General features: G+C 43.2%; 3 protein-coding genes across 3 annotated transcripts; 2 read left to right on the plus strand and 1 right to left on the minus strand.

Annotated features, from left to right (window-relative positions):
• Positions 1-3,482: 3,482 nt before the first annotated feature.
• Positions 3,483-7,458, minus strand: LOC124649408. Its single transcript, XM_047189054.1, has 5 exons — positions 7,291-7,458; positions 6,557-6,672; positions 4,318-5,145; positions 4,081-4,224; positions 3,483-3,997 (listed from the first exon to the last, which is right to left on the minus strand). Exons 1-5 carry the CDS (start codon positions 7,352-7,354, stop codon positions 3,632-3,634), a joined length of 1,518 nt encoding a protein of 505 aa, XP_047045010.1. The 5' UTR covers positions 7,355-7,458; the 3' UTR covers positions 3,483-3,631.
• A 5,862-nt stretch (positions 7,459-13,320) lies between these two features.
• Positions 13,321-17,455, plus strand: LOC124649409 (delta(14)-sterol reductase). The gene is made up of 12 exons (XM_047189055.1): positions 13,321-13,507; positions 13,575-13,645; positions 13,783-13,839; positions 14,746-14,837; positions 15,067-15,114; positions 15,786-15,906; positions 15,982-16,028; positions 16,193-16,274; positions 16,499-16,575; positions 16,683-16,802; positions 16,987-17,061; positions 17,147-17,455. Exons 1-12 carry the CDS (start codon positions 13,321-13,323, stop codon positions 17,298-17,300), a joined length of 1,131 nt encoding a protein of 376 aa, XP_047045011.1. The 3' UTR covers positions 17,301-17,455.
• Positions 17,456-20,054: 2,599 nt separating this feature from the next.
• LOC124648232 (probable isoprenylcysteine alpha-carbonyl methylesterase ICME) lies at positions 20,055-25,265 on the plus strand. Its single transcript, XM_047188025.1, has 12 exons — positions 20,055-20,281; positions 20,974-21,050; positions 21,270-21,339; positions 21,421-21,501; positions 21,570-21,644; positions 21,754-21,855; positions 22,583-22,720; positions 23,343-23,408; positions 23,509-23,649; positions 24,239-24,329; positions 24,692-24,857; positions 24,973-25,265. Exons 1-11 carry the CDS (start codon positions 20,055-20,057, stop codon positions 24,851-24,853), a joined length of 1,230 nt encoding a protein of 409 aa, XP_047043981.1. The 3' UTR covers positions 24,854-24,857; positions 24,973-25,265.
• The last annotated feature ends 633 nt before the right edge of the window (positions 25,266-25,898 follow it).

Here is a 25,898-nt window from a genome sequence, read left to right on the forward strand (position 1 = left end):
CGTCGGCCATGGCAACTTTTCTTGTAGTGCATGGGGACATCTCCCTCATCCTCACCTCGGTGAGCTCGCCTCGCCGCCGGCCGCTGGAGGCTAGTCACCATCTCCTCGAGCATGCCCGCGCCGCCCCATCATCTCCCTCGTCCTCCACCTCACCTCCGTGAGCTCGTCCCGCTGCCAGCCGCCACCTTCACCAGGACGCTCGTTGAGGTCGCTTGTAGCAGCGGTCGCCGCCTATTGTAGCATCCGCCTCCGCATATTGTAGCAGCCGCCCACGCCCTTTGTAGCAGCAGCCGTCGCCTATTCTAGCTGCCGCCGACGTCCTTGGTAGCAGCAACCGCCCGCCGTTGGTCGCACTCGCTGCTGCCTCTTGTAGCACTTGCCGCTGCCAATGGTAGCAGCCGCCGACGCCGTTGGTAGCAGCTGCCGATCGACGCCGTTGGTAGCAGCAGCCGCCGCCGTTGGTAGCACTCGGCGCGACCTATCGTAGCATCCAGCAGCCGCCGCTTGTAGCACTCGCCGCTGCCTATTGTAGCAGCCGCCGCTACCCTCGGTAGCAATCGCCGGCGCCATTGGTAGCTCCGGCCGCTGCCTCTTGTAGCAGCAGCAGCCATCGCTTTTAGCACCCGCCGCTCCGCACAGTAGCAGTAGCCGGCGCCGTTGGTAGCAGGAGGCGCTGCCGCTTGTAGCAACCGCTTGGAGGACAGCCATGGATACACGTTGGCCGAGCGTCGATGGAAGGGACGATGGAAGAAAGAGGCGTGGGTGGACAGAAAGAAAAGAAGCAGAGGGAAAAGGTGAGGGAGAGGAGCAGCATGTGGTGGGACCCATCGATTTCGCACTGTCGCTGAGAGGATCAGACATACGCGAGATGTGAGTCTGTCCAGATCCAACGGATCAATCGGACGGCTGGCGACCCGGGGGATCGGAGCGCGGATCCTCCGGGGGACGCTCAGCACGCCCCTATTAAGAATGACTTGATGGATTTATTCGTTGAGCTCCATGCTGGACAGCTGGACCTTTTCCGAATGTAATCATAAAAGCATCTTTCTATTTTAATGAACGAAGACACGAACGGCTCACGCTTCTTCTTGAAAAAAGAAAACAGCTCAAAGCCGTGACCCTGATCGTTTCGGTGAAATTCGAATGCTAATCTGGGCAATGAGGCACTGGCATACATTATGTATTATCTTTTTCACTTGATGTTTTTGCCTATTTTGTTTTCGAATTTCTGCCACGTCAACTCAATAATCATGAGTGGATGGGGCAGCGTCTTGTGATCTTGCGATGCAACAATACAGATTTTGAACATGCCGCGTGACAAGCTGGCCACCTTGAACCAGAGTGTCTCTCATCTTTTGACCTCCTTTGGCTTTGGAGGACAAAAAGATGAGGAAAATATCTGATCCCGGATGCATAAAAGTTCCTTCTGTGTTAGAATCAATGATGTTAATAGTAAATATTTCATGACTAGCAAAGGGCTTAAACAAGATGATCCCCTTTCCCCCATTTTGTTTAATTTGGTGGCTGATGTGTTTTCGAAAATTTTGTTTAAGGCTGCTAGTCACCAGTTGATATGTGGGTTGCTTCCACAAGCCATTCCTCGTGGTGTCATCAGCTTGCAATACGCTGATGACACCATCCTTTTTTAACAAATAGATTAGGACATGGCTAGGAACTTAAAGTGGCTGCTTACCTATTTTCAACAAATGTCGGGCATGCGTACTAATTACCATAAAAGTGATTTTCAACAAATATTAATATGGATGAAGCTGAACCGAATTTGTTTGTGCAAATTTTTGGCTATAAACTAGGTGATTTTCCTTTTATCTACCTTGGGTACTATTACATTTTTCTAAGCTTAGAAAAGAAGATCTGCAACCAATTTTGGATAAGATTATTAAAAGGGTTGCTGGTTGGCGGGGTAAGCTCTTATCATATCGTGGGAGGCTCATTCTTCTGCAAGCTTTCATCGCCAGCATCTCTATGTATTTGCTTTCTTTTCTTAAATTCTCCAAGTGGGCCATGCTTCTATTAACTCTCAAATGGCTCATTTTTTCTGGAATAATATTGACGATTCTCACAAATACCATCTTGCTAGTTGGGAGTTTGTGAGTAGGAAAAAAGAATTTGGTGGGCTTGGGATCCAAAACATGAGAGATTTTAATCATTGTCTTTTGGCTTCCTGGATTAAAAGGTACCGTTTAGATAATAACAAAATCTGGAGATTGATAGTTTATTACAAATATAACCTCACTCCTAACATGATTCGAGCCAAACCTGCCCATTTGTATATTTATTTAACATTTTTAAATATGTTTAAAATGCATTCCAAATAAAGAGTGCATATGCACCGGATGCAGAAACACCCTATCCGGTCCAAGCAAAGCTAGCACACAACGCCTCAGCTCTGCACCAGCTCAACCAGGAAGGAAGATGCACGGAATCTACCCTCAAATTTCAGTCATTCCGCTGATCGGATCAGGAAGTAGAATGTTTATGTATGCATGGTTGTCACTAGCGGAACGAGGTTATCAGCAGCGGAGAATCAATCATACAGCTGCCTTGCTGACGTAAACAATAATTCTGCAAACCAAACAGAGATGTTTTCTAATGCTAATGCTGGAATATTTTCACGATCACCCAGACTTAAACTATTGATGAAATGCTCCAGCCGGGTTTTTTGGACTTCTGTTGGAGACGCTCCTCGCTCGCCTCCATTAACCAGATGACTAGACTTTGAGAGAGTACAACTCGAGTTACAACAAGGGCTACCAAAGAGACGAAAACTACAAGCCAACCCGGACGGCACAAGTGAAAGGACTCAGCCACGTGTCGACAAGGCAAACTCGCCGCCAAGTGCCTCCGAGCAGGATGAGCCTTGGGCATTGCTGCCACCGGCATGATGAGAGCACTAACAGAGACCAGCTGCCCCACAAGTTACGAAACAAACGCCAAACACCACCTGAACCATGGATCATATCAAAGGGCAGAGGCCACCTTGTGGCAATTGGAGAGCACCGCAGGAGAGCCAGGGCCATCGCCACCAGACCCCAAGACCACAATGTGAGTCTCCATTTGAAGGAGATCGGTACGAGTCTCGGCAACGCTCTGGCACCTTTCTTCTGAATATACACTGAAACTTCAGGCTACAATGGCTTCCCCACCTTCGCGTACTCAAAGAAAAGGGTGAAAGAGAAAAGCTCTGACGAATCGACCATGATGCATACGGCCAGCAAGACAAGTATGAACCTTCCACCTTTGAAATCAGCCTCTGCATTGTTTTGTTTCCATGAACCTGGCAAGGTTCCATCACGGTATTGACGTCAGGATACAATTGGGTAACAGCAACCCAGGAAAAAGATATTGGCACTTTTACGATCCCGACAGACCCTCGTCTTTTGCTCTTTGTACCTCCAAAGAGAGTACAGACTTGGTCATGACATCCGTGGAAGTTACAGAGAGACGAGTATCAGGTCGTTCAGTTAATAATCAAAACCACACTTATTTTTAATGGTACCAGTACACAACTTCAAACATCCGACAAATTCCGGTAATTTGAACGACAACATAGAACATTTAAAGTACCTAGTTACTCCAGGACGATAGGTTGGCGCCTAATGTCCAACAGTACCTAGTTACTGCACGTGCCGCAGGGCTCCAGGACATTCAGCTTCACAGTCGAGGGGATTCTCCGCTGGATGTATGTTCTGATGGCCAGAAGAGTTCGAGGAGCCTCCACCAACTTACCATCGCACATGGGCCTGAGTATGGCACCAGATACCGAGACAACACGCGTACCATGAATGTCCAATGTTAGGCTCTCCAACGATGTAGCAGCGTTCTCGATGATATAGCATGTTAGCTCGACTAAGCTCTTTGCATAACAGAAACCAAAGATTGTCACGCTTTTAAGATTGCCATGCTGCTGCCCTGGCATCTGTCTCGGGTGTGAGGGATCTTCCATGAACGTCTGATGTCCCACGCATGTATGAGATACCTGAAGATGGAAAATCAATAGATAACTTCAATCAATTAAGCATTGTTTCCACCATATGGCTAGATATCCTTGCATTGACTTACATTTAAGAAAATTTTCCTCAAGGAAGGACAGCTATCAAGCAAACAAGCCAGAGAAAAATAATCATAGTCACCCTCTTCGGTCAATGAAAGGTTAATTTCTTTGAGGTGGAGTAACTTGATGGGTAGCATCACTGAACTGATCACCTGCACAAACATGTCGATGATTCATTATCCCAAAGGATGACTGCTATTATAAGCACAAACTAGTCCATGATCAACCAAACTTCCACAGATTACCTGGCAACACGATTTTAGCTTGAGACCTTCGAGATCTGGCACATTGGAGAGGAACTCCAAATGGGCACAACTCACAAGGTCTGGACTGCTTATGTATAACTGCTTCAGCTCCACTGATACTCCAAATGAGAGCTTTATTACCTTTTCTGCATCCAAGTCAAAAACACGAAGTTTTGGAGCTTTGATCTCTATCATGTACAGCCTCAGGCAAAAGTAAACACTCAGGTAGCTAAGCCGCTGAAGCTGGCAGGGTATCTTCAGGCTATCTAACTCGTCACAAGAATTAAGTTCCAACCACTCGAGAGCAGGACTGTTTGTAAGAAGGCACCCTAACTTGTACCCTGTAATACGCACTTCAAAGAAACGCAGCATTGCCAGGCTTCTGAAAGGACCAAGTTTGACTGTGGGGCGGAAAACACAACGGTGTAGTTTAAGACACCGAATTGAATTCCTGATCCTATCAGATAAAAGCCAGCATGGAAACGTGTATGCTGCCTTCGCAAAGAAGCCGAAGCTAAGGGATATTTCTTCAATCCCTGGTCTCATGGCAATCTGAAGCAGACTATTCAGCCGACGACGCCAGGAATTTTTAAAATCATCCAGTTCAAGTGTGAGTGTCTTGATGTTAGTTCCCGAGTGTTTTTTCAGAACATGGTCAATTGTTCTGATGAAATCTGTTACATGTCCATTGCTATTTGAGCCAAGCATACACTTATTAAAGGTGAGGTTGGGATGATATCTCCAGGATTGTGAAAAGGCACGAGACACGCAGGCAGTACGAGCAGCATCTCGCAGTGGCATTAGGGAATGAATGTGACACCAGATATCCTGCATGAATAATCATGTGATAGAAATTCAGAATTCAGATTGTAAAGACAGATGGTTACTTTGGTTGGGAACAACAATAACCAAGCCTTTGTCCCAAGCAAGTTGGGGTAGGCTAGATATATAAAGTTTCCGTGCATTCGTGCACAAAGTGCTAGGTTGTGTAACAAAATGTCATAGATAAGATAAAGTAGCAGAAATGAACATACAGCATCTCCATATGGTACAGATAGTACATCTGAATAGTGAAACAGATGGAAGTCCGTGTAATAGAATAAAAAAGGTAGTGTGAAGAGGCATACAACCTTGGAACTAAGGTAAAGAAACAAAATATTCAGCAGATCGTATAAAATCAAAACTAAATTTCATCGGGGCTCCCTAAGAAGTTCCAACATTGTCTAACATATACATAACCCATCCAACTTTGATGTTACTTCTCCCCCCAAAAAACCCACAGTTTGCACCACAGGGAACTTTGACTGTTTAAATCCATTATCTGCTGACATGACATGAAAGTACCACCTCAACAGAAAACAGAAGGGGGTAAAAGTGGATTGCGATTGTGACTGTTTCCATCCATTATCGGTTCTTTGGAGTATGTAGAATGTGCATTTTCAATCATATTGGTGCTGAAATAAGGAAGTACAATAACTAGTGAAAATGGTAAAGCCAGTGTTTATATATGAATTGCGGCCGGGAACGGAGCTTGGAACAAAATTAAGGAGGGGCCAACGACGATTTTAAATTAATTAGGCTCTGCTTGTAGTGCTTAGTTGGTAGAGAAATTCTACAAAGTTTCTGCTGGAGTTAGCTGCAACAGTTTAGTGCAAAGCAAAGATACAAGCCTTGTAGGAGTGTAAATGCTGAAAGATGTGTTATCCGTTCATAAATTATATTGGCAATATTGCAATTAAAATCGAATTCTAGAATTAGTACATGAAGCCTCCAGCATTAGAGTTTTTTTTTACGCCAGATCCAAGCAAAAGCTTCAAAAAAACATCTAATTCTGGATTAATAGGAGGATTTGTTTTACATTGTTAGGATCTGGCGCCTAACAATGTAAGAGGCGAGAGATACCTCCTATTACAAATGTAACAATCTCTCGCCTCTTACATTGTTTGGCACATTTGTAAAGAGCGTAATAGGAGGATTTGTTTTACATCAAATTGATGATCCTGGTCACAATTGCTTCCTTGATTAGAAAAAACATCAGCCTCCTTCAGGAGGCATGTGGTGTGGTGTGCAGCCCAGCTGCAGATCACACATTCAGTCCTTCCTTTACTTGTGTTTTTCAGTTCCTGTTTTCCTCTAGGTTGTTTTCAGCCTGTGTAACTTTGATTCCCCTTTCTTATGAACATAACTTCTACTAGTTCTGTCAATATAATTATTGCATTAGCGGAAAAATATGCCATACCTCTGGAAGGTGCAGTCCTGAAGATCTCAATCGTTTAGCACCTGGAGAAACATCATCGCTGCCGACTTCCTTCTTTCTTTTAGCCTCTGAAGAACTCCATCTGTCTGCATCACATCCTGCATGGTAAAGAATGCTACAGATTTTAACAAAGGAAAAAATAACACGTTTGAGCACATAAATGCACACATGGAAACCAATGACGTTTCTGTCATCCAACTGCTATGCAAGTTTGTGAACTCACGTAGCATGGGATTTCTATGAAAAGGTAAGATTTTCAGTGAAATCAGCATACAGGGTACAACATTCTGTGTCAGTTAGTGAACTCATACAGGCTGGCTCATCTAAGGGTGACCGAGGGAGTCCGCGAGTGGAGGAGAAGCATCTGGCGACACCTCTGCAAGCTTGACTGTCCAGCCAGGGTTCGAAGATTTGGTCATGACAGTTTACTCAAACAGAAGAAAAAAAAAACCAAAAACCCTAGCCTACTCAAACAGAAGAAAAAAAACCTCGCAATCCAGCTAAAAGAGATTCGAGATTTGTATGGTCAGACAACATTAGCCAGCCGGCATAGAGCAATCTGAATTGAATCAGCTTGCTCCCTTCGCCGCACAGAAAAAGGAAAGTGAACAGCAAACACGGTAGAAAAGAAGAGATTTTTTTTAGTGTTGTTGCATCAGAGCATGAACTTGCAGTAATATGTTCCACAACCAGAACTAAGACAGGGCGGGGCTTACCACGGGCTCGGATTTGGCGACGCCGCCGCTCAGACATGAGCCGCTTCAGCGCGAGCATCCCCATTGTTAGCGAGCACCTCTGTTTTCCCCTCCGTCCTCGCTCTCGTCTCCTCCTCTCCAATTTGCCTATCAATCCTCTATGTCTACCTATTTGGGACGAATCAGTCACGAGATCGATCCGAATACAGCAAGGCGCGAGGGGTGGTCGCGCCGCCGTCCGCCGAGCGGTCCGGAGAGGGAGGCGGAGACTTATAAGACCACGCATCCTAGGAAGGCGGCGGCACGGTGGAGTCCGACGAGCTGGTGGTCGCCATCGCCCCCGTCCTGACCGCCCACGCCCCACGCCTCGTCGACCAGGCGCAGCTGCTCGAGGTGTTCCGCGCCTTCGACGGCGACGGCGACGGCAACGGCAACGGGTACATCTCCGCCGCCGAGCTGGCCCGGTCCATGGCGCCGCTGCCCTTCGAGGAGCTGGGGACGATGATGCCGGACGCGGATGTGGACGGGAATGGCGTGATTAGCTTCCCGGAGTTCCTCGGCGTCCCGTGCTGATGGACGAATTGTTGCGGGATCGATTTTCTTGGTAGACCCCTAGTAGTGACGAACTAATCAACGGGAGGATCGATGTAGCCAAACTCACGGAATTGACTAATCGATGGAAAATGTGTACTGTATATAAATTTCGATTATATTTGATTGATCTCTCTGCTCATTGTCTGGCTCGCTTTATTCTTCTGTATCTGTCCTCTGAAGCTGCTGCTCAGTCTGTTAGCTAGGAAGGGCATGTACATTGGTTTAGACCCATGATGTCTCATAATGTCTTTAGTGCCTGTTTGTTTGGGCTGCAGCTGAACGAGAAGCAGCTGGAGCTGGTAGGATCTGAGAAGCAGCTGGAGCTGGACAGCTGATAAAATGTAAAATTGTTGTTTGGCAATCTGCTTTTCGAACAGCTGGTGGACATGCAACTTGTGGTGATTGTCTGAATTACCCCTTAATGCTGAAGAGTACCAATGTGATTGGATTAAGCTGATTCTAGTTTGTGCTAGCTCTAATAAGCGTATCATTTTTTTGATAAAAATAAATTTGGTTAAAAAATGACAAATTTAACCCATAGATTTTTTCCATGATAGAATTTCATGGTTAACATATACATTTGCTTGGCAAAAATCGTTCATTAACAACAAAATTGTAGGTGGCCGGCGTCGTTCAGCAGGTCGGAGACGGCCTCCTACAGCACCACCAAGGTCGGAGACGGCCTCGTACAGCAGCTCAAGGACGGGAGCAATATGTGCTGCTCGACGGCGGCAACAAGTTCAGGGCGCCGGTCAGGTCGAGTTGGTGTCGAGATCTGTGATGGGGACGGGCGGGGATGCGAGGAGGCTTGTAGGGCGGCGGACGATGGCGCGGCAGTAGAGGGCCGACGGCGCGACAGGAGAGGCCGGCGGCGCTACAGGAGAGGCCGGCGGCGCGGCATGGAGAGGCCGGCGCGCGCGGCATGTCGCGGCATGGAGAGGCCAGCGGCGCGGCATGGATAGGCCGGCGGCGCGGCATGTCGCGTCATGGAGAGGCCGGCGGCGCGGCATGGAGAGGCCGGCGGCGCGGAGGAACCCTAGCAGCCCCTCATGTGAACCTGCCGGCCGGGGGGGAAATGGGGACTGGGGTGAGGATTTGGGGAAAAAACGTTAAGGGGTAGGCTATTATATAGCAGTGGTAGTTAGACTGTAAATATGTGGAGGTATGGTGGCATTCATTGGTGGGAGGGTTCACAAGCTGGGGAAAGCCACGAGAAGTACCTCCCGACGGGCTTTGGAGCTTGTAGTGCAAAACAATTAAGCGCTTGTAAAAGTTGGATCCAGAAGTTAGGTGTTTGGCTGGGCTTGTGCTTCTTAGGACCCAAAAGCAGTAAAAGCACAAGCTCCAGCCCAAACAAACAGGGCCTTAGTACTGTCCATGTTCAATGATATATACATTGTATACAATAGTTTGTCTGTAAGTTATCTATTTTTAGCCATAGCTATATGTGAGTACAAATTATAGACACCCTTCATACAACAACAAAAATGGTGTCTGTAAGCTGTCTGTAAGAAACCTACAGATTGTCTGGAACTTGACAGCCTCCTTCTCTTTCCTCCACATCACCAAAATCATCAATAATTACCTCTTACAGACAGCTGACTCATCACCATTGTACATGCCCTAAGAGCATCGCCGGTAGACACGCGGAAACTGTAAAGTAACTGTCAATTTAAGGATTTGGTTCGAAAAACGACGCAGATACATTACAGGTCGCGTCTGAAACCCCCACTTGGCCGGTTTTCGCCGGCTGGAAGGCCGAACGAAACGGAAATCCATATCTAAGGCGCACTGAAGCTTCACCCCGCCCCAACCGCTCACCCTCCCCTCACTTTCACGCACCGCCACCAGACTCCGCCGCCTCCGCCCAATACGGTCGAATCCGCCGACGCTGATCTCCCGTTGGTTGCCCCGCATCTTGCCAGCGTCTCCTCCCTCGCCTCCGTGGCCCGCCTAACGCCGCGCCGGCCGAATCGAGGATGAACTCGACCAACGAGTTCACGGATGTTGATCTGTCTAATTCGTCCTCGTCGGATGATTCCGACCTCGACGATCTGCTCCAGGACGATGACAGCGAGACCACCATCCTCACCCTCGCCGTCAAGTAGCTAGAGGACCGCGTGAGCCTGCTAAATCGGAGGCGCGCCTCAGTGATGAACCATTGTTGAGATATTTGTCTATTTGTTTAATTATTTGGAAACTATTGTTGTAATTTGTTTGAGACATTGTTGCCATAATTTGGATGATTATTGTATGCTAAAAACTATTATTTGATTATTTATGATCGATTGTTGGATGTGTTTATGTTTGTATTTTATCATGTTGCATTTGAATTCTGTGAAAAATCCTGATTTTACGGGTTCGTATGATGTTGTCGTGGAACAGAGCCCGCAAATCGAACTTGTAAAATAGAATATTCTGCTTTACAGTTTTGGTTTACGAGCTCTGTGTGCCAGCACCTTTTTGACCCGTAAACACGAGTTTAATGGTCCGAACTCGAGTTTTACAGGTTGCATATTTACATGTTCTGTTAGAGATGCTCTAAGGATGTTTCCATGGGAGAAATGTCGAGTGCGACCCGTTCTTGCTAATTAAGCTTGTGTTTTATTCTAAAAATTTGTACCAGCGCTAGCTGTGAGATCCTCCATTCAGCAATGTGGAGCACCATCATCTGCATTGTCACTGGTCGATCACGAGGAGAAAGCCGATAGCTCAGGCAAAAGCCAACGCCCTCGGATGTCATTCTCTTTCTTAGAAGCGTCTTCGAAGAGCATCTACTTTCTTCCCATTATGGTTTGATGCCTCTAGGTGAAAACCTAAACCCTCGTTTGGATGAGCAATAGTGTCACTTCCGTGTCGTTTCTTTCTTCAAGGCATTGTCTCTTGGGGCCTTGATCCATGTCATTTTGTGGTTTCATGTTGTGTGGTCTCCGTGTGACTGGAGGTTGTACCTTTGGATGCACCTGTGAAGTTAGTTTGGAGGGGATTATGACGCTTCTTCTATCGGTGACTTCCTATGTTATTCAATGGCTTGAGACGAAAGCCTCAAGCATAGAAATGTCCTATATTAGCTTGTTGTCGTTCTCGTCTTGTTTTTGGTTGTCGTTGTCTGTTACCAACATATTGTTGCAACCAGATAAGGATTTAGTGCATTTTTGTTAGAGGCATGTTCCAAATGTTGCAACATTTTTTCATAACTTCTACTAAGCATGGGAAAATTGCATAAACACAAAATAAATATTGTGTGTGGAGGCTTTTGGCCCGCAAAATTTAAGTGGTAAAGTAGTGTGGTTTCATAAATGGCTCTTGCCTCTTGAGGTTTGGGCTGCCCTGCGAATGTTTCCCGAAGTTAATAAAGTAACTATAAATCTAAAGATCTATTTTAAAATCACAATATATGTGTCTCTTTCATTTTAGGACTGATCTAAGAAAAATGGTCATTAACCTATTTTGTTCACGAAGAAATATGAAAAGTGAAAAAATAATAACCTCAAAATACAAAGCGAGCCAAAAAAAAAAAAAATCGGGGAAGAACACAAACGAGCTCTTGGACTAAAATTGGTCGTGTCCTTCTTAAAGAACATGAAGGGAACCTACGCATCAATGCATCCCTATATGCTTGACGCTGCCTCGGAGCAAAACACATGCCAAAATTATCAGTCTCTTAACAATTGCGTCTCGTCACTCGGTAGGATAGGTTGCTAATCCTGGAATTAATACTACAACTGCAAACCAATAAAAATGCTTTCAAAATGCTTTTCTGACAGTTGAAATTCCTTTTGATGGATATTTCATGATGATGGATCCAGTCTTGCCGGGTCCATTGACAGTGAGCTTAAGGATGGTGGCACTGTGGACGAGAAAGCAGCTCAAAGCAGTGACTCTGATCTTTTCGGTTAAATTGGAATGCAGATCTGGGTAGTGAGGCACTGGCATACATCGTGCTGTATTATCGTTTTCACTTGATGTTTCTGCCTTTGTTTTTTCCGAAATTCTGCCACGTCAACCCAATAATCATCAGTGGATGGGGGAGGGTCTTCTGATCTTGCGATGTGCCGTTCTCGCCGAGCAAGTCCACCGGCCCATGCACCATGTGTGTGAGCTGTTACCGGCGTGTGTAATGTATCTGCTTACCATAGATGTAGGAATCATATCACGTGCCACACAGAAGCACATATACATCCATCCATTCATCTCAAATCTCAACCACGTGAGCACCAAACATTGTCTTGTCTCGTTCCAAGAAGACAAGACCAAACCTTTAATTGATGATTAATTAAATTTTAGATATATATCCCACAACATGATATTTTGTTTCAAAACACTCACAAACAACAATGTCCATCTCAAATACCCCATAGAACCATACATTCACTCTCTTGACCTAGTACACATAGCCACCGACCCCTCCCACACGGAGTAAAGTTTCAATGGGTAATTTAGATGGTTTGGGCCTATTCAAATGAGATACAAACAATTTGTATTTTTGTTTAAATTTGATGGATTTGGGCAAAATGTTCTTGAAATACCAACCAAAAATCCAAATAAAAATTGAAAATCAAATTGCGTATATTTCAGTGGTCACTAACTAACATTTTTTAAATCTAATACCATGCTTTCTCGCACATCCTCAATGAGCAAACTTTTGGAAAACTTCCATGTGAACTCGGTCTCCCTCCCTTCTAACCGCCAATGTATGTATTTCGGTCTTTGCCTTGCTCCCGCTCTTTCTACGGGGTTGTCTTTTCAATGTTTATTTTCTTTCATCACTTGTACCGTGTATCTTCCTTCGTGTGACATCGATGCCTTCCTTGTAATCTCCTGGTAAAAGATCATTCTCCTTGTCGTCTTCTACTTAATGGATATTGTGTAGGTTGGCCCCATGCCCCCACAGGCCTTTTCAAAAAAATATGACGATACAAGCTTTCTTAGTAACAAACAAAAGGAATATTTTAGAGCATCTATATTGATGTGATGTCAGTCTTCGTTAGAGTTGACACGTTGGATTTTTGTCTAGTTAGAAGAGAGAAATGAATAGAATGCTGCATTCGCTCAGCTTAAGAGAGACCCATTGTATCATATAATCTTTCTTAGTAACATAATTTCTAATTTATAGGGCGGACAATAAAAAAGATGCATTGCATGACCTATATATATCGCTTTTTCAGGATGATGTGGAGGGCTAAGCGGGGAATTTCTTCTATACCACTGAACACTAGAATTATTCACCCATTTCTGGGAAAGCATGAAGCACAGTCTTTTCTCGAAAGTTGGTGAAAATTGTCTGCAAAAATTGTTCCAGATCGAGGGATGCACCAAGAAAAGCAGTATTTCAAACAGAGCGGGATGGGCCTCCATATTGACTCATTTTCCAAGTCAAAGGCCCACCACCGTTGATCCCAACCAGTTCACTTCACAGTGACTTGCTGAGATCCCTGCTCCGCCGCGACGACGGCGATGGACACCGCCGCCACCGCCGCCACCGCCGCCGACGCGCTCGCCGCGCTGGCGCCCTCCTGGAGCGCGGCGGTCGTGCTTCTCTCCTACCTCGGCTACCTCGCTTTCGCTGGCGCCGTCCTCCCCGGAAAGCTCGTCGCCGGCGCCGTCCTGCCCGACTCCTCCCGCCTCCACTACCGCTGCAACGGTACTTCCCCCGATCCCTGAGCTCTCAAAGCGCAATCCTTAGCCGACCGATTGACTCGCTTTCGCAGGTCTCCTCTCGCTCCTGCTGCTCCTGGGGCTCTCCGCGCTCGGCGTCTACATGGGCTGGATGACTCCCACGGTGAGCTCTCGCTGTCTCCACTCTCTCTCTGTAGCTTCCGAGACTCCACTTTCCTAAGTTCCCGCTCAGGAGATTTATAAAATTTCGGACGAGTTGACCAGCGTAATGTTTCTTGTTAATTCTCGCTTACATTGCAGGTCGTGGCTGACCGTGGACTCGAGTTGCTGTCGGCGACATTCATCTTCAGTGTCATTGTAGGTGCCACTTTCCTGCCCCGAGATCCTTCTGATCTGCAGCTTCTGTGCCACTAATCCTCTCTCCCGCTTCTGGAGAATTATGTCCCTGGATGGATCATGCATGCACATCTGTTGTGTTATGTACGACTGTGGTTTTCAGAAATCAAACCGGGATAACAGATGAAAAGGTTGTGGGCCTAACTGCCTATACGAGGGAGATCTACGTACCACAGTGGTTTTGGACGGTGTCGTGCGGTCATAGTATATTGGGAGCATTTGAGTGTTGGTCCTTTAAGTCTTCCGAGTATCCAAGCAATGGTCCAGTGGTCTTATTGGGCAGAAAACTCCCTCAAAGAGTAACTTGACCTGGTCATACGATATTTTCATAGTTTCCCAGTAGTTTCAGTAGTTTCGATAGTGTTTCCGGTGTTATGTCATAATTTCTGTGTAGCCGTGTAGGGACTGCCAGCACAGCGTACTTGTAGAAGCAAAGGTGTACCAGTTGATATTCTGGACAAGAGCTTTAACGCCCCATTCTCCACAGAACAGAGATACATCGTTAATATTAGTTTTTGTAGAGCTACGCTGTAAATTTAGATGTGCTGGATACTATGTCTGAACTGAACTGTGTGGTCATGTGTATGTTTAGTTTCTACTTTTTGCATACATACCTTTTCACTTTGATACAGTACAACCAGAATTCAGCAAAGGGATCAGTCATACCCTAGATTTGTCTAACTATCTGCAAGGCAGTGGATTTAGATGGCAAACATGGATGAAATCTTGTCACAAGTTCAGCCATGAATGAACACTTGGGCAATAGTATTAAAATTTTAACACATATATTTGGTTACATCTGGTCACAAATGGAACACATCAAATACCATTCTCTTGATTAGCTCATGTCTTGATGTTTCATTTCAGGTCACTTTCATGCTCTATTTTATCGGGCTAAGGTCCCGCCATCAAAGTTCTTCATTGAAACCACATGTTAGTGGGAGCTTCATAGAAGATTGGTACTTCCGCGAAACTTTATTTGATCTAGTACTAAAAGAAATACGGTGACTTCTTGTGGCACCTGAGATATTTGTCAAACAAACATGATGACCTTTCATTTTCGGAAGTCTAGGAAATTAGCTACTGTATTCAACTCCTGTTTTCTTGTTTAATGATGTTAGATATCACTTTGTCCATTCCACTCCTGTTTTCTTGTTTAATGATGTTAGATATCACTTTGTCTAACAGGTGGTTTGGAGTGCAGCTTAATCCCCATTTTATGGGAGTTGACCTCAAGTACGTTGTCAATATCTTCCTTGTTTTCTTAATAAATTTGTGACGTTTGCTGGGAATTTGCAATGGCATATGATTGCTGTGAGAATTGAGTTATTGGTTTGTTGTTGCAGCTACTCCCATTTATTTGCTAATGGTCCTGTTGACCCATTGATAAATTAGAAGCAAGTTGCTACTTTCTATTGTGCGATAGACTTGTTAGAAATGAGGAAATACTGTTGTTTTGTGCATTTGCTCTTAGAGGTTGTTGAGGTGTGTTGAAAAGTCAAGCATTTCGATGTACTTGGTCTAGAACTCAGAATATTCAAAAGACTGGTCATGTGGTCATTCTTAAGATCTCCCACCTTAAGAAAGAACATGATATCTGTTTTCAGGTAGATGCATGAATGCAAATTAAGATTTCTCTTAGACTGAAGGATAATTGGAAATGAAGTTCAATATGCTGCATAGCTATTATTTTTAATTCTGCTTTATTGTTTCATCAGGTCATCTCATTCTTATTTTGTGGTGGCGATTAATGTGACTACAAGTTTGTGTTGTATGTTTACTATACATATGCTTTAAATAAACATTCCCTGCATAATTTTGTCACTATAAAACAGTAAAACAACTATGAATTAGAGTAAACTAGAGTCCCTATAATTAATAATATATTATGTTCATCTTGGTTGCAGGTTCTTCTTCGTGAGGGCTGGAATGATGGGATGGTTGTTTATCAACCTGTCTTTGTTTGCAAAGAGCTACCTAGCTGGCTCAGCTAACCGCTCAGTCATTCTTTACCAATTCTTTTGTGCGGTATTGGACGCAGACATCTTATTTGATCATCAGCTACTACATTATATGTGAAAATAATTATGCTTCTTCATGCAGTGGTATATTATAGATTACTTCATTCATGAAGAATTCATGACCTCCACGTAAGTGCATGTTCTATTCTAGTATATAGATAAAAGAATAAAATACCATCATAGTCTGCTTGTGTTACTGCCTATAGAATGAATGGGGCTTATGGGGGCAGGGATGAAGCTTCATACTTCTTTATTACTTTCCTTTCTTTGATTCCCTTTACCATTATTTCCAGATGGGACATTATTGCGGAGAGGTTGGGTTTCATGCTGGTGTTTGGTGACCTAGTTTTCATTCCTTTTACCTTCAGTATTCAGGTATACATATCCCTTAAAAAATTGATATATCCAAATAGCAAATATCTACTCATGCCGCTACTAAATGTACTTTTACTAGGAGCATTATTCCTCAGTTTGTTCTCTCAGCTATATGCTTTTATCACATTAGGAGGTTCACATAATCGTAGTTCTGTCTCTTCTGTTAAATTATGAAGGTTGGCAAATGAGCCACTCACCAAATTTTATGACTTGCTGTTGAGCAGGGTTGGTGGCTTCTGAGAAACAAAGTGGAGCTGCCACTTTTGGCTTCCGTTGCTAACTGCTTCGTTTTCCTTATCGGGTACTCTTTTCTGTGTCCTCGTGAACCCACTGTTGGATTATAAATGCTGTATAGTCTGCGTTTTGCTTTCTAATATCTGACCAAGCCTTGCTGCATTTTGCACACAGCTATTTAGTGTTCAGAGGAGCCAACAAACAAAAACATTTGTTCAAGAAAAACCCTAAAGCTCTTATATGGGGTAAACCTCCCAAAGTTGTTGGGGGAAAGCTACTGATATCTGGCTACTGGTATGCTACATGCATCTCGTGGAACCTGTGCATGTTTTTCTACTCTGTTTATTTTCCGAACAGGAGTTGTCTAAACAGTGGACATATTTGCTTTTTCAAACCTTGAATGTCCCCTTCTCTCATGGGAGTGTTAACTACTCTCGTGAATGTTAAAAATAACAAGCCCCCGCTTTGTCGTGTACAGGGGCATTGCAAGGCACTGCAATTACCTTGGGGATCTACTTCTGGCACTTTCATTCAGCTTGCCTTGTGGAGCCAGGTGAGTGATACTACCCTTCTGACATAAAAATATAATTACCTTAATCCAATCAAGCACGAATAACTTTTGAATGCTTTTGCCGCAGCTCTGCGATCCCATACTTCTACCCGACCTACCTGCTCATCCTGCTGATATGGAGGGAGAGAAGAGACGAGGCAAGGTGCTCAGCAAAGTACAAGGACATCTGGGCTGAGTACTGCAAGCTTGTGCCTTCGAGGATCCTGCCTTACGTGTATTAGTCAATCAGAAGGCATCATTCCTGACTGAGCCATGTTGTATTCTTTTGTAAACTATGCTGATGTAGAACTGGCAAGTTTCTGTTGTTTTTTTATACAGTATCTAGTTTCAAACTGAAGTTACACATCTCTTGGTAAAGGAAGTGGTCTTAATTTTCGTTTAAGCTGTCATTTTCCCTCCATTTTTCCTTCATCACTTCCTATTAGATTGTTGAGGCGTTATGCAATACTACATACTTTCTTTTCAACATATCCTTTCTAATGTTCAAGCTTACTGAACTGTTGATTTTTTTTGGCTAATAATCAAAACCGAGCTGTGCTTGGCCATCTTTCTCACCAAGGATTCACGTGCAATATTGTGTTCTTTGTGAATTGCTTTGTGAATTGCAGTGTCTTTATCATGTGTTCTAGTTCTATCCTTACAAACCTGTTTCTTGCTATTTTTGCAATTAGGATAAAAGAATGCCAGTCCATAAAAAAGGACCTGAGGTAATGAGGTCAGCAACTCTAAACAGAAAGAAAAACACACTGAATCCCAACCCAAGGCATCAACTAACTGGTACAAGGAATCACACTACTATAGAGAATACAGAAAAACATTATATTCTTGTACTACCTCCGTTTCAAGGAATAAGGCGCACGCGCATCCCAAGACGAACTTTGACCATAAAAATTGAGCAACAAAATCTTGATTGTATTATATGTAATTAGTATCGTTGGATTCGTATTGAAAAGCACTTTTTAATGATATTAATTTCATATAAACAATCTTTATCTATATGAAGTAATTCTTGGTCAAACAAAAAACTCGTAAAACGAGGGCGCCGTATTCCTTGAAACGGAGGTAGTAGATGCTTAGGTTTGTACTCATTCTAATGGAATTCTGCCCGACCTGAACCTGAGCAAGTTGCGGAAAGCCTAAAAGATGTTTATCAGACCTAGTGAAGATGATAATTTGTTAGGGAAAGTTATATGAAGAACCTCTTCGGATAAACAAGGCAGCCTACAGAGACATGCATGAATCCAACAAATTTTCTTGGCCCGCGAAAAACAGAGCCACCATGAAACGTACATGTACATGTACATGCAAGCCGTATAACTTAACCATGCTGTCTATTTCATGTAGTGCTGCCCATGCTTGCTATGAAACCAAAATACCTACTCCTGGAACATACTCCAGGAGGAGCAACATAAAGAGGTAGATACATGAAGTGGATTAAAAGCCGACCGTGATGGAGTCTTCTCCTGAGTCGTCAGGGAAGGGTGCGGCAAAAGTGATTTGCTTGAAATGATTTCAGTTTCAAGTCATTTTATAAAATACAACCAGAATTTGAACTAACATCCCAAGAAATAGCGCGCACCATCAAATAGTGCAATTTTGTGGAAAAGTCAAGAACTTGCCCATGTAATTATTTTAGCGGGAGACGATGTTTCCATAAATAATGAGGCGACAATAGTACTACAATCTTGTAATTCTGCAACTCCAATGTAGTATAGACGTTGAACATGTATGTGGTTGCCATGGTGAATTATGCACGTGTGCATCTACGCCGTACTCGGTGGAATATATAGTCGTGTTCAATTTACATGGGTAGGTAATAATATCTGTAAGAGTATATATACTCCATGCTGCATTTCAGCCAACGAGAATTATTAGCAAAATAATCTTGTGTTATACACTACTCTGTTCCAACTTGTGTTCAGGGCCCTGTTTGTGTTAGGGAACAAGTGATGCACCAATGGAGAATCAACCTGTGGTTGGATGGTTAGGAGGACAGTGGCACCTCTAGCCCACCAGAATTTAAATCCCAAATTTGACACTTCTCATTAAAAGATGGAATATTCTTCAGTGGAAGGCGACGTTTCCGTCGACAGCGAGGCGTCCGTGGTGACTTCGTTAATCTCAAGATCCATCGTATCAGTTTTTTGGACTCAGTTGCTACAGGGAAGAAGGGTATTTTATTTCGAAAGTCAACCGTTCCCGTAACCAGAACCGAACAAGGAGGTGATTATAGGGGTGGGGTGTACGTGCGTGCATTCATAGATGTGAGTTTATGTATGTATGTGTGAGCATCTGCGTATCTATTGGGTTTCGAAAAAAAAGTGATGCACGAATGTGGAGTAATATATAGTAAACACTATTTCAAAAAAGAAAAAGAATTAGGAGAACAATCTGAGGTTGGATGGTTAGGATGGTGGTTGTACCCGGCCACCAGAGTTCAAATCATAGATTTGACATTTGTGTGTCTTATAAAGGCGGAATATTCATTTAGTGGGAGGCGACGTTTCCGTCTACAGCGAGACGCCTTCTGGTGACTTCGTCAATTTCAAGATTCAATTCGCCAGCTCAATCTTTCGGAGGTGCTCATAGAGGTAGCATGTGCGTGTGTGCGTTCATAGGATGATTGTATTCGCGTGTACGTGAGTCGTTTGCATTTGTACTGCATTTCTAAAAGAAATTTAGGAAAATAATCTTATAAACAAAAGTGGCGCGCTCGAACTAAAGCAGCCCGGCTACCCTTTCCCGCTTTCCACGCCGGCCGGCCACGCGTCGCCCCCACCTCCGGTCATCCGACAGCCCGCACCACGGCGGCCGTCGCGTGCTCGCGACGCGCGCTCGTCCACCTCCTAATTTAGGCGCGCTTTCCCCTCCACACCACACATGCCTCTGATCCCACCTCCCCCCACCAACGCGACACGCACCCGCGCGCGAGCGCAGACCAGGCTCCCCACCTCGACCGACGAACCGGCGCAGCAATGCAGCAGCAGCCCGTCACCCCGGTCTCCGGCCGCGCGGGCGCCCAGCCGGAGCCCTTCACCCCGCGCGGCACCCCGCGCCTGCGCCGCCGCAACTCGTCCGCGTCGGCGCCCTCCACCCCGGGCGCCCGCCGGCGGCCCACCACGTTCCGGGAGGACGTCGGCCACGCCGCCGCCGAGACGTACCTCGTCACGCGCCTCGCCTTCATCCTCCTCCGCTCCCTCGGGTAATTCTTGCTCGCTGGCCAGCGACCCCTGCTTCCTCCTCCTAGGATCGCGATTGTTATTCCATATGAGCTGCCGCTGCTGCTAAATTAGCTGGCGAGACGATTTTTTTTACTAGGATTGTGAATTTGTGAATGTAATGCTTCAACGTTGGATTCTCAGGATTGCGTTGATCGACTCTGTGACTGTAAATGATTTTTTGATTTTGCAAAGGCCTACATCTTACGCATTGCCAAGGTTTTCTCGATCGATTCTGGCCATGAACAGGAGAACGATATGCATATCATACACAAATCTCTGTATATGCTGGGTTTTCCAATGGCCACGTTATGAGGTACTTGCTAATATCGTCTTAGAATATTTATGCACAGCGAAGTGTTACAAATCCTAGTTGATTGACTTAACCCTATATGCATATACCTACTCTCCAACCAGACCAACAATTAGCTTATAATAATCTTCGTTCTTGAGAGCAACTTCATTGCAGTGGTGTCATGCATTTATAATTGATTCAGTTGGATGCCATTGCCATGCGCCAACCTTGGCATTCCTGCACTGAAAATCTATTTATGTACTCAAAGCTTAATATTTTCTGTTATACAGTGCACTGCCTATTCACCAAAACATCAAAGTTTATATCTGATTTAGCTTCACCTTTTTGTATGGATATTTCTGATCCTTTCACCTTTTTCAGGGTAGGTTATCGGTGGATATCTCAACTTGCTGCCCTCCTAATATATGCAGTCTTACTTATGCCCGGTTTCATAAGAGGTGTGTGAAGATCAAGTTTAACTTTCGTCTCATTGTGATAGTAGTTAGCAATTATGAACTCGTATATGAAACATGGTGGTCACATATTCTTGCCTCTTGCCAATAAGTGACTTGTTACTTCTTGCTAAGTTAAACTCTCTTCTATACAATTGGTAGATGCAAGTATGCAATCGAATCATGCTCATCATTTTCTAACTAATATATTTCATGTGCTGCCAGTTGGGTACTATTATTTCTTCTCAAGTCAGGTTCTTAGGAGCGTTGTCTATGGAGACCAGCCAAGAAATAGGTAAGTAGAGTTACATACGGCAGAAATGAAAGATGTCTGATTTTGCACGGTGTTAGCGTTAATGAGGACCATAATTTACAGGTTGGATCTGTACATACCCAGAGATCGCAGTAAAGCCAATCCAGTTGTGGCATTTGTAACCGGTGGAGCTTGGATCATAGGGTCAGTGAATTTTTACTCAAGAAGTCATTCCTTGTGACTTATGTTGTTGACTTCATGCTTCTGTTTAGTTACAAAGCGTGGGGTGCTCTTCTTGGAAGGCGGTTAGCAGAACGGGGAATAATAGTCGCTTGCATTGATTACAGGTGCTTGCCTTTTGATGGCATTTCTATTTATTTTTTCCCATGACTTCTCGATGAGTGAGTATTGATCTACCTTTACTTGCTTGATGAAATATTTAAACATGGACTGCAGAAATTTCCCTCAAGGAACAATAAGTGACATGGTCAGTGATGCTACTGAGGGAATTGCATTTATTTGTGACAGTGTTGCTAGCTATGGAGGAGATCCTAATCAGTAAGCGATCCTTCTTTATATAATTATTATATGACAGTACCCTACGCATGGATGGACTGCATAAACATCACATAGACCGCTGTTTTTCGATCTTCTTGAATGACTTTGCACTGCACGTCAAAGTCTGAACCTTTTGGGCAGTGATTCTATTCGAAGTCCATGCTATGTTGATCTACAGCACTGTTGTCTGGACAACTTGGATGTTTGAAATTTGTTTTCTGGTTATTTATTGAGATAAGCGCATTACGTACCATTTGTGGATGCAGCATTGTAGAAACACATCTGCCTTTCCTAATGCAAAACCTACGATACGCATGATAGAAATTTACGGGGCGGTCTTCCTGAGAAATATGTTATTATGTCTTCAAAATAAGGATGGACAAATCTAACTGGTAAAGAGTTGGCTCTGCTCAGAAGCTCTAATTTGGTTATGCATGGTGATCAGTACAGTTTGCTGATATCATGGATGTGCTACTCATATTTGTACTGATTGCTGAGGTGTACTCTGCACTTCTGTTTACTACTGGTGGTTCTCCTTACTGTGTTTGGTTAAGTGCTGATAGTGTAACTCCCATGCAGTATAGTTTACGAACTTTACAGCCTTTCTTCTGTTTTTACTGGATTTCAGTTCATCTCTTTGAGACCTGCAACTGCTCTGCTTTGTATCTTGTCTTTAAGCTTTATAGGTTTAGGGACACTAATAAGCTTATTTACCACCAACCTGCAGGATCTACTTGATGGGTCAATCAGCAGGAGCACATATCTCGGCATGTGCTCTCTTGGAACAAGCAGTTAAAGAATCAAAAGGAGAAGAAATCTCTTGGAGTGTTACTCAAATAAAAGCATATTTTGGTTTATCTGGAGGGTGAGCTCTTAAATGCATCAGCATCAATTTTTCATTATAGGTCTGTATGTCGAGTGTTCATAATCAACTATTGTATTGCTAACTTCGGCTCAAGACTACTACCACTAATACATGACTATATGCACGCACTATCTGACACATTCACCAAATTTGCTACTACCTCCGAGGCATATCAGTTGTTGCTGATGTAGTCCTTGTACTAAATCAGCGACAACTAATATGGATCAGAGCGAGCATTATAATATGACACTTAAGGAGAGGCCAAAGTCACCTATGTGGATGCGGTGAAGATCCTTTCTGTTGACAACTGTTTAGGTTAGATGATACTTGACTTACGAACACTTGGTATGAGATTGGGGCTCCATTTCTCCCTTTTTGTGTGTTTTTCTTCAAAACATACTTATCTCATCAAGATTTTTTCGTGGTAACTAAGAGAACATGTGGTCACCTTACTAATTCCTAATTAACTGGTTTTCATCTGATTTTGATTTCACATGTAGTATATAGAAATATGTACAGTGAGAGATACAATGATGCAGGAACTACTCTGTTTCAGATGACCTGAGATACATACCCAGTGATACGGATCGTCCATGACATATATGCTCATTTATTGTTGCAGATACAACATGGAAAATTTGGTTGATCATTTTCATGAACGTGGTCTTTATCGTTCAATTTTTCTCAGGTAATAATACGTTTGAACACATACCTAGAAGTGTTGTTCCTACTTTCCTTTAGGAAGACTCACATATAAGTACTAAATAAATTATGAATCGTTATTTCAGCATAATGGAGGGAAGGAGATCATTGTCACATTTCTCTCCGGAAATTGTCACGAAGAAATTAAATCCTGAAGCAATAGCTCTGCTTCCTCAGTTTGTACTTTTTCATGGAACAGGAGATTACTCTATACCATATTCTGCTAGGTTTGACTAATAACTTTCTGAAGAAGCTTATTTTGGATGCACTGTTTTACAGCATAAATGTCCTTTAGTGTTCCTTTTTTTTCCAAAAAAGAGAGCATCAAACTAAAATTTATCATGCACAAAAAGTTGAAGTAATGAACAGTTTGTTCTAAATTAGTATTTGCACATTTGAAATAATACTCTCTCCGTCTCAAAATATGTCACCCTTAAATTTCGCTGGTCAACGACTTACAACTTTGACTATGATTTGCACTTATAATATGTCCACAAAATTTATATAAATATATGAGAAATGAAAATAATTTCAAGACGAATGCAACGATACCTTTTATACATTCTCAGTCCATATATTTTAGTATATATTAGTGATCAAAGTTGTGCATCAAAGACCGCATGAAAAAATATGTGCCTTATATTTTGGGATGGAGGGAGTATAGTGTAATCAGTATTATAATCCAGAATGTGGTTTCACTATTTTGTAAAAAAACTTATTTGTAGTGCTTACCACCATTTTTAATCACACTGTTTCGGTTCAATTTAATCCTTTATTGTTCCGTTATTTGAGCTGCCAAACCTACTTTATGTGTAGTGAAGCTTATGTGGATGCCCTTAAAAAGGCTGGCGCTAAAGCTAAGTTGCAATTGTACAAAGGAAAAACACATACTGATGTATTTGTGCAGGTAAGTTATCCTGACTATCCATTATACCTTGATGTTCTATACTACAAAGAGGGTAAACATAATATATTACTCTCTCCGATCCAAATTACTTGTAGATTCAATGAACATAGAGAGATTTTAGGCAATATTTTTCCTAAATCTGCAACAATTAATTTCGATCCAAGGGAGTACCAGTTTTAAGTATTTTTAAACTGGATTCTGATAGGGTGCAGATAATTAGCGCACTGGAAATTATTTGTTCTCTAGAGTTGGAAATGAACTTTGCATGTTTTTTTTTTTGGTTATCTAAAGCCAACTATATCTAAAATACACAGAAAATAAGATCATTTTGTGTGAAGTCGTTACTTTATTTTCCATTGTAGGATCCACTTAGGGGTGGCAAAGACCCACTGGTGGAAGACGTCGTTTCTATCATCCATGCTGATAATCCAAATGCATGCGAGAAGTACGATTCGTCACCTATACCTGAGCGCCTGGTGTCTGAGTGGCAAATACAGTTAGCCCGTCAAATTAGCCCATTTTGAACAGGTTTGGTTCTCTATATAGCAGGGTTCAAATAGCCATTTGGTCGAGTTTTGGTTCTTCAGTTTGTTTTCAGTATAATGTACTAATGGGATATTATTTGTGTTATGCATGCCGGCAGGTTATTTTTTCAAGCCGTTTCATGTATCCCCTAGAACGCAAGCATCTGGGTTCTTGTGTTCCCAACTTTCATTATGATGATGGGTTCCAGGAGAGATTATAGTTTGATTTAGCAAGCACCTTTCACAGCATGTTAGCAGGGAAGAAACTATAGGTTTTAGGTAAATATCATAGCAGACTTTGTGAATATATATTCATATGCTACTGAGTTTGTATAAGTATACCCATACACTTAAAATATCTCAGAAAAAAATCATTGAAATTTAGATTTGTTGCTCCCAGTTACTATCATTCCACAATATGTGTCATAATTAGGAGGCACAAACTGATATCTGGTCCAATCGTCACATACATGACTCCATTTTATCAGATATTAGTTATTTCTTGCTTTTAGGTTTACGTGGTACATGACTCCATTTTATCAGATATTAGTTATTTCTTGCTTTTAGGTTTACGTGGTGAACTAGAAATTAAACTCAAGATTGTTCTATTCCGGCAAAAAAAAATGTTCTAGATTAATCAGGTGCCGATGAGCGTGGGTGTGGGCAGTTGCCAAGTTTCTAGTTTCAGCACTTCCCATACTAGTTGCCGCGTTGTGTTCTCGTGCTCGCTCGTTCAAAAGCTAACTGAAGGTGAAAAACGAAGAACGCACATATTCACAATCTACCTTAATCGTGATCATGTTCCGCCCAACCTCCACTTCCTCCTCCAGATCGATCCACGGATAGCCTCAGAGTAATAACATTCTCACAATCCAAACGACAAGTTACAAAATGTAGAAGAAACTATGGAGTACTACTACACACCTTGCTATATGCAATTGACATCCATGCGTTGAGATATATTCATGGCATCCGCGTCCAAACTTCAATCCATTCATTTCATGAATTTGTTGAACTTTGCACCTCGGACGATAAGCAGTCGTGC

Source organism: Lolium rigidum, chromosome 4, assembly GCF_022539505.1.
Source record: "Lolium rigidum isolate FL_2022 chromosome 4, APGP_CSIRO_Lrig_0.1, whole genome shotgun sequence".
In the NCBI taxonomy this organism is placed as follows: domain Eukaryota; kingdom Viridiplantae; phylum Streptophyta; class Magnoliopsida; order Poales; family Poaceae; genus Lolium; species Lolium rigidum.